At 38.5% G+C, this 14,973-nt stretch overlaps 1 protein-coding gene across 4 annotated transcripts in view; it reads left to right on the forward strand.

The window, feature by feature from the left end:
• The window catches only part of pde1cb (phosphodiesterase 1C, calmodulin-dependent b), a 273,057-nt gene extending 259,532 nt beyond the window's left edge, over positions 1-13,525 (forward strand). For 2 of the 4 annotated variants that reach the window (XM_072440854.1, XM_072440855.1), the window contains exons 12-18: positions 2,125-2,245; positions 4,547-4,628; positions 6,235-6,355; positions 9,181-9,347; positions 10,755-10,973; positions 12,002-12,064; positions 12,846-13,525. In XM_072440854.1, the coding sequence (XP_072296955.1) occupies positions 2,125-2,245; positions 4,547-4,628; positions 6,235-6,355; positions 9,181-9,347; positions 10,755-10,973; positions 12,002-12,064; positions 12,846-12,862 (790 nt within the window). In that variant the 3' untranslated portion in view covers positions 12,863-13,525. The remainder of the gene's footprint in view (positions 1-2,124; positions 2,246-4,546; positions 4,629-6,234; positions 6,356-9,180; positions 9,348-10,754; positions 10,974-12,001; positions 12,065-12,845) is intronic. The other 2 variants (XM_072440857.1, XM_072440856.1) reach the window with 2 other exon arrangements.
• The last annotated feature ends 1,448 nt before the right edge of the window (positions 13,526-14,973 follow it).

Raw genomic sequence — 14,973 nt, forward strand, 5'->3', positions numbered from 1 at the left:
TAGATAAATATACATATAATAGAGGTGAGTGATACTGACACGAACGATTATCTCAATAAAATCTCAATGACATCAGACAATATTATATGAATCTAATCAAAATGTGTAAAAACATGTCTCTAAATCGATTAGTTTAGGTTTATTTATCAGACAAATGTGAAACGTCTTGAAAATGAATCACACGAGTGCAGAAATATCACTTTATACCAATATTTGAAAATTTACACAATACAATTTTTCACTTTTCTTTAGTTGTTTTTAACTATTTAAACAATAAACGTGATATTAAAATCGTATATATCTTTAAACCAACATTCACAATACTAAATACCTTTACAACATTTCAAATATCCTGTGAGAGTCGTGCAGAATCAGAGGCTTCTGTATCTCAAGCAGCACATACAGTGATTCAGCGCTTCACTTCGTCTGGCACAAGGTCCCCGGCTCACCCCGAGTTGTAAATTCAAAGCCGGTCACTTTAAGGTCCATTTTTCACACAGATTTCGCTCTGATGGCCTCTGCAGCACCTGCCTTTTTCTGGATTGTGGATTATAAATGATCATATATTTGCCCCGAAGTGATCTCTCTCCAAAACGCCGTTTATCTTGCAAACGTCCCTCAAGGATTTAGCAATTTATAATCGCTTTGCATCACACTTCTGACTTGGAGAGCAGAAAGTGCATGAATAATGGTCATATTGCAAAGAGGACATGTTTTAGTGATTAGTAATGTACAAATCCACATCAAATATTGAGCTGAATATGAACTACTTATGTATTCTGTAGTGAGGGAAGAAGTACTCCATTACTTAAGTTCAGATACAGGAGCAAAACAATACACAAAAGTATACGTAGCACATAAAAGTCGACGTAATTAAAGGTTTTGAAGTGCTTATTTAAAATGCACTTTAAGAGTTTGAAAATTAAGTATTTCACACAGATTTTGTAACTGTTAAAACATTAAATGTGGTGATTTTGATAAAGAATTGTGCTGTTTTTTGGTCAACAATAGCAATTCGAATCATATTTTGTGTTTGCTCAAAGCTGAGACTTGAACTGAAAACTTTAAGGCAGAATGTCACCGTGAACATGCTAAAAAATAACCCCTCAAACCATATGAAAAGTATTTAAACACGTAATAGAGTAGAAAGTACCTGCTTTGAAATGTAGTGAAGAAAAGTTCAAAAGTATCTACAGTAAAAAAAACACAAGTGAAGTCCATTTTACATACATTTTACAGCTGGTCAACATGAAACTTCTTTAATAGATAACTTTCTAAACAAGAATAGACCGAAATGAATGTAAATTAAATGAAAGCAGACCTCTAATCACTACGACACAAGTGAAGTACCGCGTGTATCAATAGTTCATTTGCTGCTTGGCTGATCATGCATGTTTAATGAGGCTCAATGAACGAGGTGTTTTGTCCAAGTGGAGCAGAGTTACAACCAGGCAAACTTTTATACTGTCTAAAAACACCACGGCAACAGCAATGACAAAGCAAAAACTCACCTTATATAAGCCGCAAAATCACACCGGAATATAAATAACTTTAGAACAGCTCCACACTGTTAAACTTGAACTGTGAACAACGTCTCTTTAATTAGGCTTAATAATGCATGAACAAAGACGTATTTCATCATGAACAAATAGTTAACAATTATTTAGACTTAGTAACTAGTAATAAACCATTTGTCCATTATGAATTCAGTCTTTGTTCATGCTTTATTATCTAAGGCTAATTATGGTCGAGTTATTATAAAGTACTACAGCTTTAACAATGTCTTACAAGTACAAGTTTTAATGTATAAACTGATACTGAAGTAACACTGTTGTCCTGAACAACACATTGAGTTACAGAGCTCTAAAATACAGCACAAATAAGCAATAAAAAGTAGTTGACGTCATAAATTAAAAATGCAGAAATGCTTAGCTAATCCTTAATTTAAACTTAAAAGCTCTAAATGTTATTCGGTTGAGTTATTGATGTAATTCCTCTGTTTGTTCATGAATGCCTTGCACGGATTGAAAACGTTGAGTGACCAGAACGACACGTCAAAGTAAAACCCACTTCCGTTTCACAGTTTTGTTTTCCTTCATCTTGTTTTGTCTGCTCATTTGTCAGGATCGACAAGCCCAAAGCGCTGTCTCTGCTCCTGCACACGGCCGACATCAGTCACCCGGCCAAAAGCTGGGACCTGCACCACCGCTGGACCTCGTCTCTGCTCGAGGAGTTCTTCAGACAGGTACCAAAGAGCAGAGCCAGACACGGAGAGGGAAGGGTGCGGTCACATTCAAGCTGGGACGAGGCTGGGATTAAACCTGTGACTGTGACAGAACCGAACTTGACTTTGGTGCGAGGGAAAAGGCTCCAAACTGATTTTAATACCATAGTGAAACATCTTTTATTATACAATAGATACTTTTAGCACGTAATAGTAGCATTTATTTTATGTTAGCATGTGGTTTTGTCCTGAAAATGCTCAAGTTCACACTAAAATTGTCCTTTTTAGTTTTGTCCTGTTTATGCTTGTTTCTACTAATATTTGCTCCTATTAATATAAAGTTCTGAGACTAGTTTTTGTTTCGATTAGTATGCACTTTTTCATAGTTTTGACAACCCAAATCAACCAAACCCAAGCTAAACCAAGACTAAAGCAGGATCAAACCAGGACAAAGACATAAACACAGAAAATTGCAGCGTGACAAATAAAATACGGGTCAATTTTAGGTTCCTGTTGTTGTAATTTATTTTTATCCAGCAATAACATCACCAGTCATTTCCAGTAAAACAATATAGCGCTTATTTCATTTGTCATCCAAGTAACTTACCTTATATTTAAGTTTTTGAGTTGAAGTAGTTTGGCCTCCTGTCATTCAAGAGGCTTCGACATTCTTCTAAAGATTGTCAAAAAATATCAGAACAACATATTATAAATCTACAAACCACAAACACAATTAGCCCCTTTGATAATATGAAACTGTGGAACAAACCGTGTCCCTGATCAAAGCCTGGATCAGTGAAAAGACTTCAGTAAATACAAAAAGCAATGACAGAACAGAAAAAACGATCACAAATAAGCTCTGGGACTTGCTTTTTGAAGTTTCCACAAGATAAGATAAGATAAGATAAGATATTCCTTTATTGTCCCACATGGGGAAATTTCATTGGTGCAACGCAGGTAGATACAGAGGTAGATACAGAAGAACAGATCACTTATAGGAAGTCTGAAAAACACTTTCAGTAGAAGATCTCCTATAAATAAATAAAAACTCCCATAGACAAATAAATAAATAAATACCATTGCATGTGATCCCGACAGTAATTGCACATGAATATGTGTCACGACAGCACATGAATTGCACATGAATTCCAACAGCAATTGCACATATGACAGAATTGCACATCAGTATTAGGTTAGGTCAGTATTGCGCCGGGATAACGTGACGATCTCCGGGTAAGACGACAGTTCTCCGCAGTTTCATGAGTTCCTCCTTTGTGGAAACGCGGTACGGCGCCGGCCGGGGGGCGGGGCCGGAGCCGGGGGGCGGGGCTGGAGCCGGGGGGCGGGGGCGGGGCCGGGGGACTCAGAGCCAAGACACATCGCAACGACACGACGAAAACACTCAATCCAGCCGAATAAAGTCAAAACAAGTTAATTTAAAGCGATTCCAGTGCGTGTCCCGATCGTTCGTGAAGTTCCTCTTTCATATAAACGTGTATATAAACGTGTACCGACGACACGCCGTACTTTAGCGCGGCCGGAGGGCGCGCGGGGGCTGGTGGGCTCGCTCGGAGCTAGCTCACGTCACAACAACACGACGAAAAACGCTCAAATCCAGCCGAAAAAAGTCAAAAACAGTTGAATTAAAAAACTATTCCAGCGCGTGTCCCTATCGTACAGTAACACAAGCAGCAGAAGCCGCCATTCCTGCAAAACAACTCCTTTTATCGCAAAATAAATCACAATCGCTGCAAAATATGTATTCGGCTCTTAACAAGTGTTTGTACTACTGTCTTTTATCAAACGTGTTATTGTCTCGGGCCAGACTCGCACACAACCCATTATCTTCCACAAACCGTCCCATTTGTCTATGAACAACAAATAAAGCGTTTCTGAACATCGCCAAGTGAGACATTAGTTTAAAACCGTTGCTTTTACGTGCTCCATTATTCATCCATATTGTTCTCATTATCGGTGCTATTGTTATTGTGGCGGCGGCGCTCTGTCTCACGGGATTGGGCGGAATTGACAATAAATAGCTCGTCTCCGGAACATTGCCTCTCTGCAAACTCCGCGACTCATCTTGTTTTGTGACGAATCAGCAGAGAAAATAACGTCCCTGGCCCCCCGAAAAGCGGTCGGCGACGCGGGGGGTCTCCGGGGCCCGATGGCGAGTCTGTGGATGGTTACGGCGAGCGCGCGGGGGGGAATCGGGGCAGTTTGCAAAGCGGGTTGGTTTGTGGTCGGTGTTAAATATGTGCGTCCGGTTGATGTAGGGAATTTTGCGAAGGCGCTTTGACGGTTTTTGAAATGCGTTTTCAGGGGGACAAAGAGGCCGAGCTCGGGCTGCCGTTCTCGCCGCTGTGTGATAGAAAGTCGACCATGGTGCCTCAGTCCCAGATTGGTGAGTTGACGGCGCGCTGCGAGTGGAGAATGTCATGTTTTGGCCTAGTTGCATTACATTCAAGCCCTAAGTTGGAGTGTTTGAAAGGTTTATACAAAAGGAAAGGGACCTGGCATAAAAAGCCACTTAAGTGCACTTTGCTGTTAAATCTACAAGTAAAATTCAAAGTTTTTTGTTTCTGTTTGAGCTTGTGTTACATGCAAACTCAAAATACAGTTATTATCAGATGAGTTGGAGTAAGATTATTAAAAAAGTTGTGTAAACAGCAAAAGAGCAATCTAATTTCTTTCTGATCAGGGATTTTCGGATGAGATTTTGCAGTTTAAAGGTCATTAAATAATTGTGAAGGTGTAGACATCAGATAATAATGTTTTATAAATAATTTGTTGTGCATGTAAACAGAGCTAATGTTTCCAGTGTATTTTTACAGGATGATTTTGGACATAGATGTCATCAAAACAAGAAAATATTGTAGTAATAATTGACAATATACATGCAAACTGATTTATTTACCTACTTTAGTGTCTCAAGTGTTTATTTTAGATCTGTGTGAGACAAAAAGGGTCCTACAAACAAAAAAGTTTTGAAATCACTTTTCTGAATAACATATTGTCACGGTACCTATTAGTCAACACATAGCACATAACTATTTTTCCTTACCAGTAATAAATGTTTTTGATCTCTAAAATTCTGTTCTTTCACCTAGCAAATAGTGTGATTTTGAGGCATGGTTTAATTCAAAATATTTCAAAGCAAAAGCAAACCGAATATCATTTGCAGTGTACTTTTTTCTGTCTCATTTATTTTATTTTAATGTATTGTATTTTATTTATTTTATTTATTTTATTTATTTTATTTATTTTATTTATTTTATTTATTTTATTTATTTTATTTATTTTGTTTATTTTGTTTATTTTATTTATTTTATGACAACTTTTTATGTTATATAATCAACATACATAGGCTGGAGTTATCAGCACAACAGGCAGGTAAACACATTAAACATTATATTAGACAACAACAGACACATAACAGGACATTACAAGACATTAAACATTATATTAGACAACAACAGACACATAACAGGACATTACAAGACATTAAACATTATATTAGACAACAACAGACACATAACAGGACATTACAAGACATTAAACATTATATTAGACAACAACAGACAAATAACATGACATTACAAGACATTAAACATTATATTAGACAACAACAGACACATAACATGACATTACAAGACATTAAACATTATATTAGACAACAACAGACACATAACAGGACATTACAAGACATTAAACATTATATTAGACAACAACAGACACATAACATGACATTACAAGACATTAAACATTATATTAGACAACAACAGACACATAACATGACATTACAAGACATTAAACATTATATTAGACAACAACAGACACATAACATGACATTACAAGACATCCTCTTTCCTCAATGATCCCGTGTCGATTAATCAAAAGCAACTTGTCGAGCTAATTTGTACTTAAAATGGAGACAATTACATACCGCACACTTTCTTTCTCGAGCATGTTTTCCTTTGTTCTGACCCGTGGAAGGCGTTTGTCTGCAGGTTTCATCGACTTCATCGTGGTGCCCACCTTCACTGTGCTGACGGACATGATGGAGCGCATCGTGACGCCGCTCATCGAAGAGGCGGCGCACACGGGACTCGCAGGCTTCAGGCGATCAAGGTGAGGCTGCTCCATTATTGAAACAAATCATTACCCGCAGATGGGGGTATGGACTTACTATCATTTACTAACCACAAGCATAGACAAGTGGCTCTGCTCCGGGGTCTGAGGGGCTGAACCAGCATCTGTGCCGTTCAGAACAGAATCGTACTGTTTTTGATTGCACACTTTTGGTAAATGATTGGAGAATAACTGTAATATTGATGCATACTAATTGTATAGTCTTACTTTAAGGCTGGCAGAGGACAAAAGCTGCTAGAGCAATGCCAGGATGCTGAGGGTTAGAGTGAACAGGACAAAACTGTGTCTGGAGAAGTGATTTGTCAACCTGCAGCCATTTCACTTTCAGAAGTGTAGATTAGTGTTTAGATTCGGTGCTTTTTGCTTTTATAAGTGTCCCTAGATACTCCTGCACCCTTTCAATTATTTGGCCATCTTACTGAAGTGGCAGAAGGTCAGCGGGGGAGCGATCAAAGTAAAGAGATTTAAGTTCATGTGGTTTTCCTTAAACCAACTAGAAAAGTGCCCATCAGTATTACAAAAGAGTCAGAAAAAGGTTTATTGTCCGTGAACAAACTTCACAAACTAGGAACTAGTAAGTGTAACATACAATAATGTAGAATTATCATTTATATCCCACCCAATTAAGTAAAAAGTAGCAAGTAGCAAAACATGTTGACATGAAGTGTCAGTGTGATTAACGTCTGATAAACGGACTGAAAAGCACAGATGAGTCCATGAGTGACACATCTGTGCATGAAGAAGATTCTGCCTTTCAGCAGACGGAGGCATAAACCTTGAAATTAACATTTAGGGAGGCCCGGGAGCTTCAGGGTTCTTCAGTATCATTGCTGTTCCACTGCACTTTTCTGGACTGAGATGTCTGATGTTTTTCCAGGGATAGATATATATATCCAGGGATATATATATATATATATATATATATATATATATATAGAAAGAAAGAAAGAATATATATTTAAAGAAAGAATATATATATATATATAAAGAAAAAAAAGAAGAAAATTGTTCCGTAAATGTAATGGGCCATTTAAGTTGCTCAAATAAAATCTGCTGTTTTCTAACCGTTTGGCTGAAATTTACCTGTTAAAACTGAACAATAAAGTGTTAAAAGCCCTGTTAGGAGCAGGTGCTATACAATGGTCTTGGCTACAATCACACTTTAACAATCATGAATTAAATGTTTATGCTTTATTGAGTCCTAAAAGCTTGATTGAAGACATTGCAAACAAAATAAAACTGAAAAGTGATATCCTATGTTTTAATAAATCCAAGTTTGCTCATGTAGTCCCTCTTCCCTGAAATAGAATAGAGCCACACGTGGTGTAACAGCGGCTGTGAATCTTCTTTAGCACCTGCACAAGTCCCAGAGACCTCAACATTACCTCCATTTACTGCCATCAAAGCTAACTGTGTGGAAACCCCGGATCCTCTCCTCACCAGACGTACAATAAAAACGCCGCTCTCCCGGCTGTACATACTCTTCATCCTCTGTATTTAGAGCCTTTCTGCTCACACACCTGTCTCACCTCATTCTCCTCTAACATGCTTTTAATCTGTGTCTTTAGTCATGGACGGGACCTCCACAGTCACTCCAGAGAGAGACGTGTGTGTCATCAACATCTCACATACTAATTCATCAATCAATTACCAACAGCGAGCAGAAATAACTCTAACCTTGAACACTGAAAAGACAGACATACTTTCAATGGTAAAATGTCCCCACTGCAGTACTAATTATCCCAATGAAGACAGCCTTATTCATCGTTTTGTCAGAAAATGACTACGTTCCCCAAGCAGTGCGAGCGACTTTTCACTCCTTCTTTATCCGATATCACTGCCACGCTGTAGTGGCCCCGACGCTTTCTTTTTTTTACTATTTTATTTTTCATCAGAACATAAAACATAATCAACAACAATTATTATGCCAGAAGAGGGGGTAAAAAAAAGAAAAAAAGAAAAAAAGCAAAACAAATGATACGGGAAATGAAAATAAAATAAATAATAATAATAATAATAATAATAAATAAAAAACTCAAGAGCGTGCTAGACTTGGTGAGGCTTAAGTTTTAGGAGCAAAAGTTGAGAATAAGGGCGTGGCATCAGAAAAAAGGGGGGAAAGAGTAAATAAATAAAAAGACATTTCATTGGTATACCTGTCTATCCATAAACGCCCACATACACATATATATATATATATATATATATATATATATATATATATATATATATATATATATATTTACACACATAAGCACATAGTCGGGCCATATATTCACATATATTCACATATACGTACCTGTCTGCTACATTATACATACACAAAGAGGAATTACTCAAGATAATTGTCCCATTTTGACCATTGTCTTTTAAATTTGTCTGTTTTTAAGTTGAGTCCATTTTGCGTATGTCTGTTATAATATTTATCCAATCCTGTGGCGTTGGAGCGGTTTGAGTCATCCATTTTTGTGTAAGCGCTTTCTTCCCAGCCGCCAGGAGTATATTCCACAGATTGTCTTCCTTTGTGTCCTTTGTAGGAGGTTTGAGGCCCAAGTACATCATTCCAAAGTTAAAGGGGATGGTGGTGTTAAAGACAGTCTGCATTGCTTTATTGAGTTCTGTCCAGTATTTTATTAATGATGTGACAGTCCCAAAACACATGATAATGGTTTGCCTCCAGCATTTCTCCAGCATTCTGCCCCTCCCTGTGAATAACGTGCACTCTGACATGGCGTTATGACAAAACGGGTCACGGTCTTCCAACGCTCTCATGAATAACGTCCCCCTTGTTCCGCTTGTCTCAGTCTGAACAGTATTGGCCCAGAGGAAACCAAGAGGAAGAGTTCGAGCTCGGACAGCAGCTCGTCCGGACACAGCTCCCTGTTGACCGTCGACATGAAGAACTTCAAGGCTTTGTGGAACGAGGAGGTGTCTCAAAACCGGGAGCGGTGGAAGTCTCAAGCCGCCAAAGGTACAGGCCACGGGCGGCGAATCCTCAGTAACGGTGATTTAACAGTCTTAAAAGCTGATCTTGTCAAGGAGAACGGGACAAATGCGACTGTAAAGCTGAGTGATGTTTATGAGTGTGGTACGGTGCAAGGTACGAGAGGATTTTATGTCCAAATAAGGGCGCGGGGAGAGCAGGAAGTTCTTGTAATGTGTTATTCAGTGGTTTGGCATTGCTCTTTCTGTTTGTGATCCGGCTTTTAAACTTTAAAGGTTTGTATCAGGCTGTACCTCCTGACGCAGCTGGAATAGACCATAGTAAAGCCTCTGACAGGTCGAACCACTCTTTGAACTAATATGCAGTCAAGATAAATGTATTGTATTAAAAAAAAAAGAATAGCAATTTATTTTGGTTAATAATTTCACTACCTGTTTACACTGGGTAAAAACTCCTCTAATGTCATAATTCATTTTATTTGACAGATAAAAATATATGAGAGCAGCTTTATTTTGTTGAATTCATGTTTAGAGAGTCAAAAAAGTTGTTTCTTTTGCGTAAATTATGCAGAAACTTTGGATGAATCAGTATCCCTAGTGTGATGTCACTTCCTGTCATTTTCTACAGATTTTTCCACATTTTCGCCACAAATACCAACGCAATTAGTGTAAAACGGGTAGAAATACACAAAAAAAAAGTCAAAATTAGAAAATTGTAAAGACCTGTCACACGCACTTTAAGCGGTAAAACCAACGAGACATAAAACATGAAATAGATGAAAACTCTAGGCTTCTTAAGTGTGGATTGACAAAGAGCTAACGGCTATTGGCTCTTGGATGAGTCACGGTTCTATCAAAACGGTAACAAGAATCTGCTTGACACAACTCTTACAATTTTAATACAATTGTTTGATCAATATCATTTAGAATATTACATTTAAACTAATCAGGGACTAGATATTTCATTTAGCTATAATCTCTGTTTTTATCATCTTATTGTATCTGTACATTGATCCTTCCAATAAAAACTCATAAAAAAACAACTAATATTCATAGAAAATACAAGTCAGAGCCGTATATTAACATGTGCTAATGTTATTTTGTCTTGTAACGCTTTATTCCTGAGGCACTTGAATTATTGCATATACTTGTGTTTTTTCTGCTTGTTTATTAATGTAACTCTTAACATTTAATGGTAATAGACCTGAAGTTGAATGTAAAAGTATGTTGGAAATGTATTAACTTGCCACAGCGTCCCATAAGCATCAATGTTTAGGGGTTTTTCAGTTGAATTGTGTGTTTTATCAAGGAGTTCAGAGCATGTTTGTTCTGGACATGAAAAAAGCCACTAAAAACACAACTCTTTCCCAATCGGTTCAATCGTTGCCGTCCTCGTTCAAAAGTCCTGACTCCCTTCTGCCCTTTGTGACTCCAGAGGCCGAGGAGCGAGCTAAACGCGAGGCGGACGAGCTGGAGGACACTATGGATCCCCCACTGGGACAAACTGAACCGGAGCCTGATCCAGAGCTGGACCAGACCCAGGAGGGGGCAACTACAGAGGGGGCCGAGGTCGGGGCTCCAGACGGCAACGACACGGGCGACTCGGAGCTGGAGCCCGGGACCAGCCACCACAGGGGCCCGCTGCTGCAGAATGGTGCGACACTAGACCCACCACAGACGGACGCACGCAGGGAAAACCATGACAACAGCTTTAGGAAGACATAGATGTTTATTCAAGTTGAGTTTAGTTTTGAAATACTGTGCGGAAGATCATTTTGTTTCATCGGATTTTGATTTTTGAAATGCTGTGTCACTTTTCACATCTGAATTTGTCGCTGAATTTTGCGCTGTACATTTTCACTGTGTTTTTCTCCTGTTAAGAAATTCGAAAAGGACAAATTCACCGTTATAATATTCAGCGTCTTGATTTTCAAACGTCCAAATTCAGCGAGAGTAACATTTGCAGTGGAAAAAATGCGCTTTTTTTTCTTGAATCTTTGCAATAAAATGTTTCACTGCAAATTGTAACTGACTGTTGAATAGTGTGGACGCCAGACACTTCCTCCGGCTCCTCAGGGGGGTCCCGAGGCGTTCCTCCAGCGTGTCCTGGGTCTTCCCCGGGGCCTCTTCCCGGTGGGACATGCCCTAAACACCTCCCTAGGAACAGATGCCCGAGCCACCTCAGCTGGCTCCTCTCGACGTGGAGGAGCAGCGGCTCTACTCCTTTTTGAAAAACACTTGGACAATAGTTTAACCTCCAAATGTTTTTACTCATTTTGAAAACATATCCACATAAATATTTCTGCATCGATCATCCAAGGCGACTGCAAAGCTCATTTTCCCTTTGGCGATTCTCATGCTTTATTACAGTGGCAGACTCGCTCACCTTCTAATTGCTCATCTCACCAGTTTATTACTTACCACAGCGTTTCAAACAGATACAGAGAAGTTAACTAAAATATTGTCTGGGGTCAAATCTGGTTCATAAATGTGAAGGAATAAGGGAACAAGCGGTAGAAAATGGATGGATGGATGGATGATTAGAGAAAGAAAATAGTATTTGAAAGTGTGATGTAAAAATGTTAAAGCCTTTGTTAGCGGCTGGATTCCACTGAAGTCTGTGAAGTATAAATATCATCCTCTGTTCTTTGAAACGTATCAAAGTCTGTGGTTGTTTTTCAGGAGAGCTGTCTGAAGGAGCTGAATCTCCAGAAAGTGTAGAAAACAAGAACAAAGCGGTCGATGGTGAGTCTGCAGATTCTCACCCGTCAAAATAAAATATGTTTTAGTCACAAATGTACTTTTATGCATCAATTAATCTTACAGCCTGAACTTTTACACATTTGTTCATTAGACGCGATCCAGAGCCAAACATTATCATTCTATATTTATCTTGATTTGATTGTCCTGAACCATCATTTAAGGAAGACACTCGCTAAATCACTTGTTTTAATTATTTATTGCCCTAAAAGTTATCCTACAGAAATATTAAGGCTGTAACATACATATTACCGTATTTTCCAGAATATAAGTCGCATATATAAGCCACAAAATACATAATAGAGAAGAAAAAAACATATATAAGTTGCACTGGAGTATGAAATGTGGTTGCAAGTGTGAAAATAACAAATAATATCACATATAAGTCGCTCCGGAGTATAAGTATAAGTATAAGTATAGGTCGCACCCTGGCCAAAACTATGAAAAACAAAGCGACTTATAGTCCGGAAAATACGGTATATATTTTCTTACTATCATTCTGGTCTCGAGATCGGTGTCAAGTATCAAAACTATTCCTCTGTATTGAAATCAAGTTTGAATTGTTTGTATCGTGTGTTGTGTACAATGTTCCGGTGACTCTTCCCTCTTCAAACTTGTCTCAGTTTTCCTTTTGCTCCGGGATCTCAACATCAACAAACGAAAGAATCCTCTAGATCTGCTGCTCCCACAGTCACGCTTCTGCCCTGGACTTTACTAACGGCGCCTCCATCTTCATAACACCCTCTGTTTTTCTTCTCTTTTGCAGAGGTAGCCATGGAATAATCAAACTCCTCCGTGTCCGAATGCTGTTTCTCTGAATGCTGCTGCTGTCCGAACCTGCTTCACCCGATCCACCAACATTACACCATCCTCCTCACAAGGGACTACTATTATTTCTACTTCTCTGGTCTTTGTCTTCCCCTACTGGCCACTCAGATGCATTACACCTCCTCTCACCGCCACCATCACCCCTTTTTATTTATAATCTTTACTGTATGCAGCGCTCTAAACCCACGTGCATTATTCTACTTCCTAAAGACTTGTTCTTCGTACGTTCGTGTATGTTTTTCCCGACATCGTAGCCATCGTACGATTTCACAATAGCTTTCTTTCAATACTTTATTAAAAAAAAAAAAGAATAGAAAAACAACGTAAACACAAGATGCAAAACTAGATACGCTTTCCACCACACGAAACGCAGCATTTTTTCCCCAACAGCAGAACCGATGCTTTAGTATGCAGAGAACTCCCTCTTCTCACCTCTGATTTTTACACCAGTGCTTTCCAATGTGTTTAAACGACATTTTCGGTGTTCGTCCCGCATTGACTGTACTGTACATAGTTGACGTTTGTATGTAACAGGCGGCGGAGGGGCGGTAGAGTCTGTCTGTGGTTACTTTTTGTGCATATATTGTAAGATAAACATTGTTCAAATAGGGGATTTCACATATCGTTTGTTAAATTGTACGTTTTTTTTTTTGTTCCCCCCCGTCACAATCACAGTCGTTCTTTGCCTTCTTGCTGCCTTCTCGTATCTGTAGCATCGCGTCACCCACACGTCGTCCTCTGTGTCGCTCTCTATGTGTTTATAATGCACACATCTCCCACAATGCTTCGCTGTCGGTCACGCGTCTGGTCTGTGTGTCTTGCTTCTTGAGTGTCCTCTCCTATAACGCCTTGTAATGTTGTGTATAGAAGATGAATATATTGCTTACTGTGCATAATGTAACATAATGTACCTTTGCGGCTTGTCGTGACAAACGTTTGGCAGTATTTTTGCGATAGACATTATTTTTGCGATAGACCTCGACGTTTGTTTTTCCCCTTGTTTTATTTTTTTTTAAATTTTATTCCTTTTCGTGCATGTAAATGTAAATACTCCGGGTTGATGATTGAACTAATGTATATAGACACGCAATGGAAACTTCTCTCAGCCTACTACATGTTTAAAAATCCCAAATGTTGTATAATATTGTGGAGAGTAGTGCTGGGATGTAGGTGTTTTGGCGCTGTGTAAGGAAACCATGCTACTTTCTACCTAAAAGGAACCACCGGCGCTGAGAGCTTTTGGCCGCCGCTGGCAGAATGTGTGCCTATCGCTTCACACGCTTCTCTTCTTCTGGTTTACTCATTTGAGCTGATTAAAAACATACCTTATGTTTTCTATGGTCCTGGTCAGAGGTGGAAGTACATTATAGTACAAAAAAAAACAAAAAAATGACACAATATTCACTATTTCCACGCTAAAGGATGTTTTCAAGGCAAGAATGTTGAATGTAAAATGTACTTAAAGGTGCACTGCGTAACTTTTTATTTTATGGTCTTAAAAATGTGAAATGCTGAACTGATTCATTTTAAACTCTTTGCAGCGGTCCAAAGCTAACAACAACTAGCATGCTAACGGCGCACGTTCTGCTTGGTGAGGAATAAAACGCTCTATGGCTGTGGTTCTCAAACAGGACAAGATTCTAGGTCTAAACTATGGCTAAAAGAGGTCAGTTACAGGACAGTTCTAAACAGGGACAAATTCAAACAAGGACAAAATATTTGGAGTAAATTGACTTTATCTTAGCCCGTGTACCACACTTTGAGAAACGCTGCTCACTGTTGTTAAGTGTGACATCACAGGTCCAAATCCTGTTCCATTCATTGACACAAACAGCAGAAATATATATATATATATATATATATATATATATATATATATATATATATATATATATATATATATATATTCATATCCTGATGATTTGAAGACAAAACAGTCAAAACTGTTTCCTTTATCTAGAGGAAGTCAAGACTTTCCTGATAATTTTTGTGAAGTTTTAAATTTCAAAACGGTAATATTTAAAACCCTGGAGCAGGACATGATCAACAAGCATCAAGCTGCACTT

Source organism: Eucyclogobius newberryi, unplaced genomic scaffold (genome assembly GCF_026437365.1).
Source record: "Eucyclogobius newberryi isolate DKJ021-1_F unplaced genomic scaffold, fEucNew1.0.hap1 SCAF_12, whole genome shotgun sequence".
NCBI classification, from domain to species: Eukaryota; Metazoa; Chordata; class Actinopteri; order Gobiiformes; family Gobiidae; genus Eucyclogobius; species Eucyclogobius newberryi.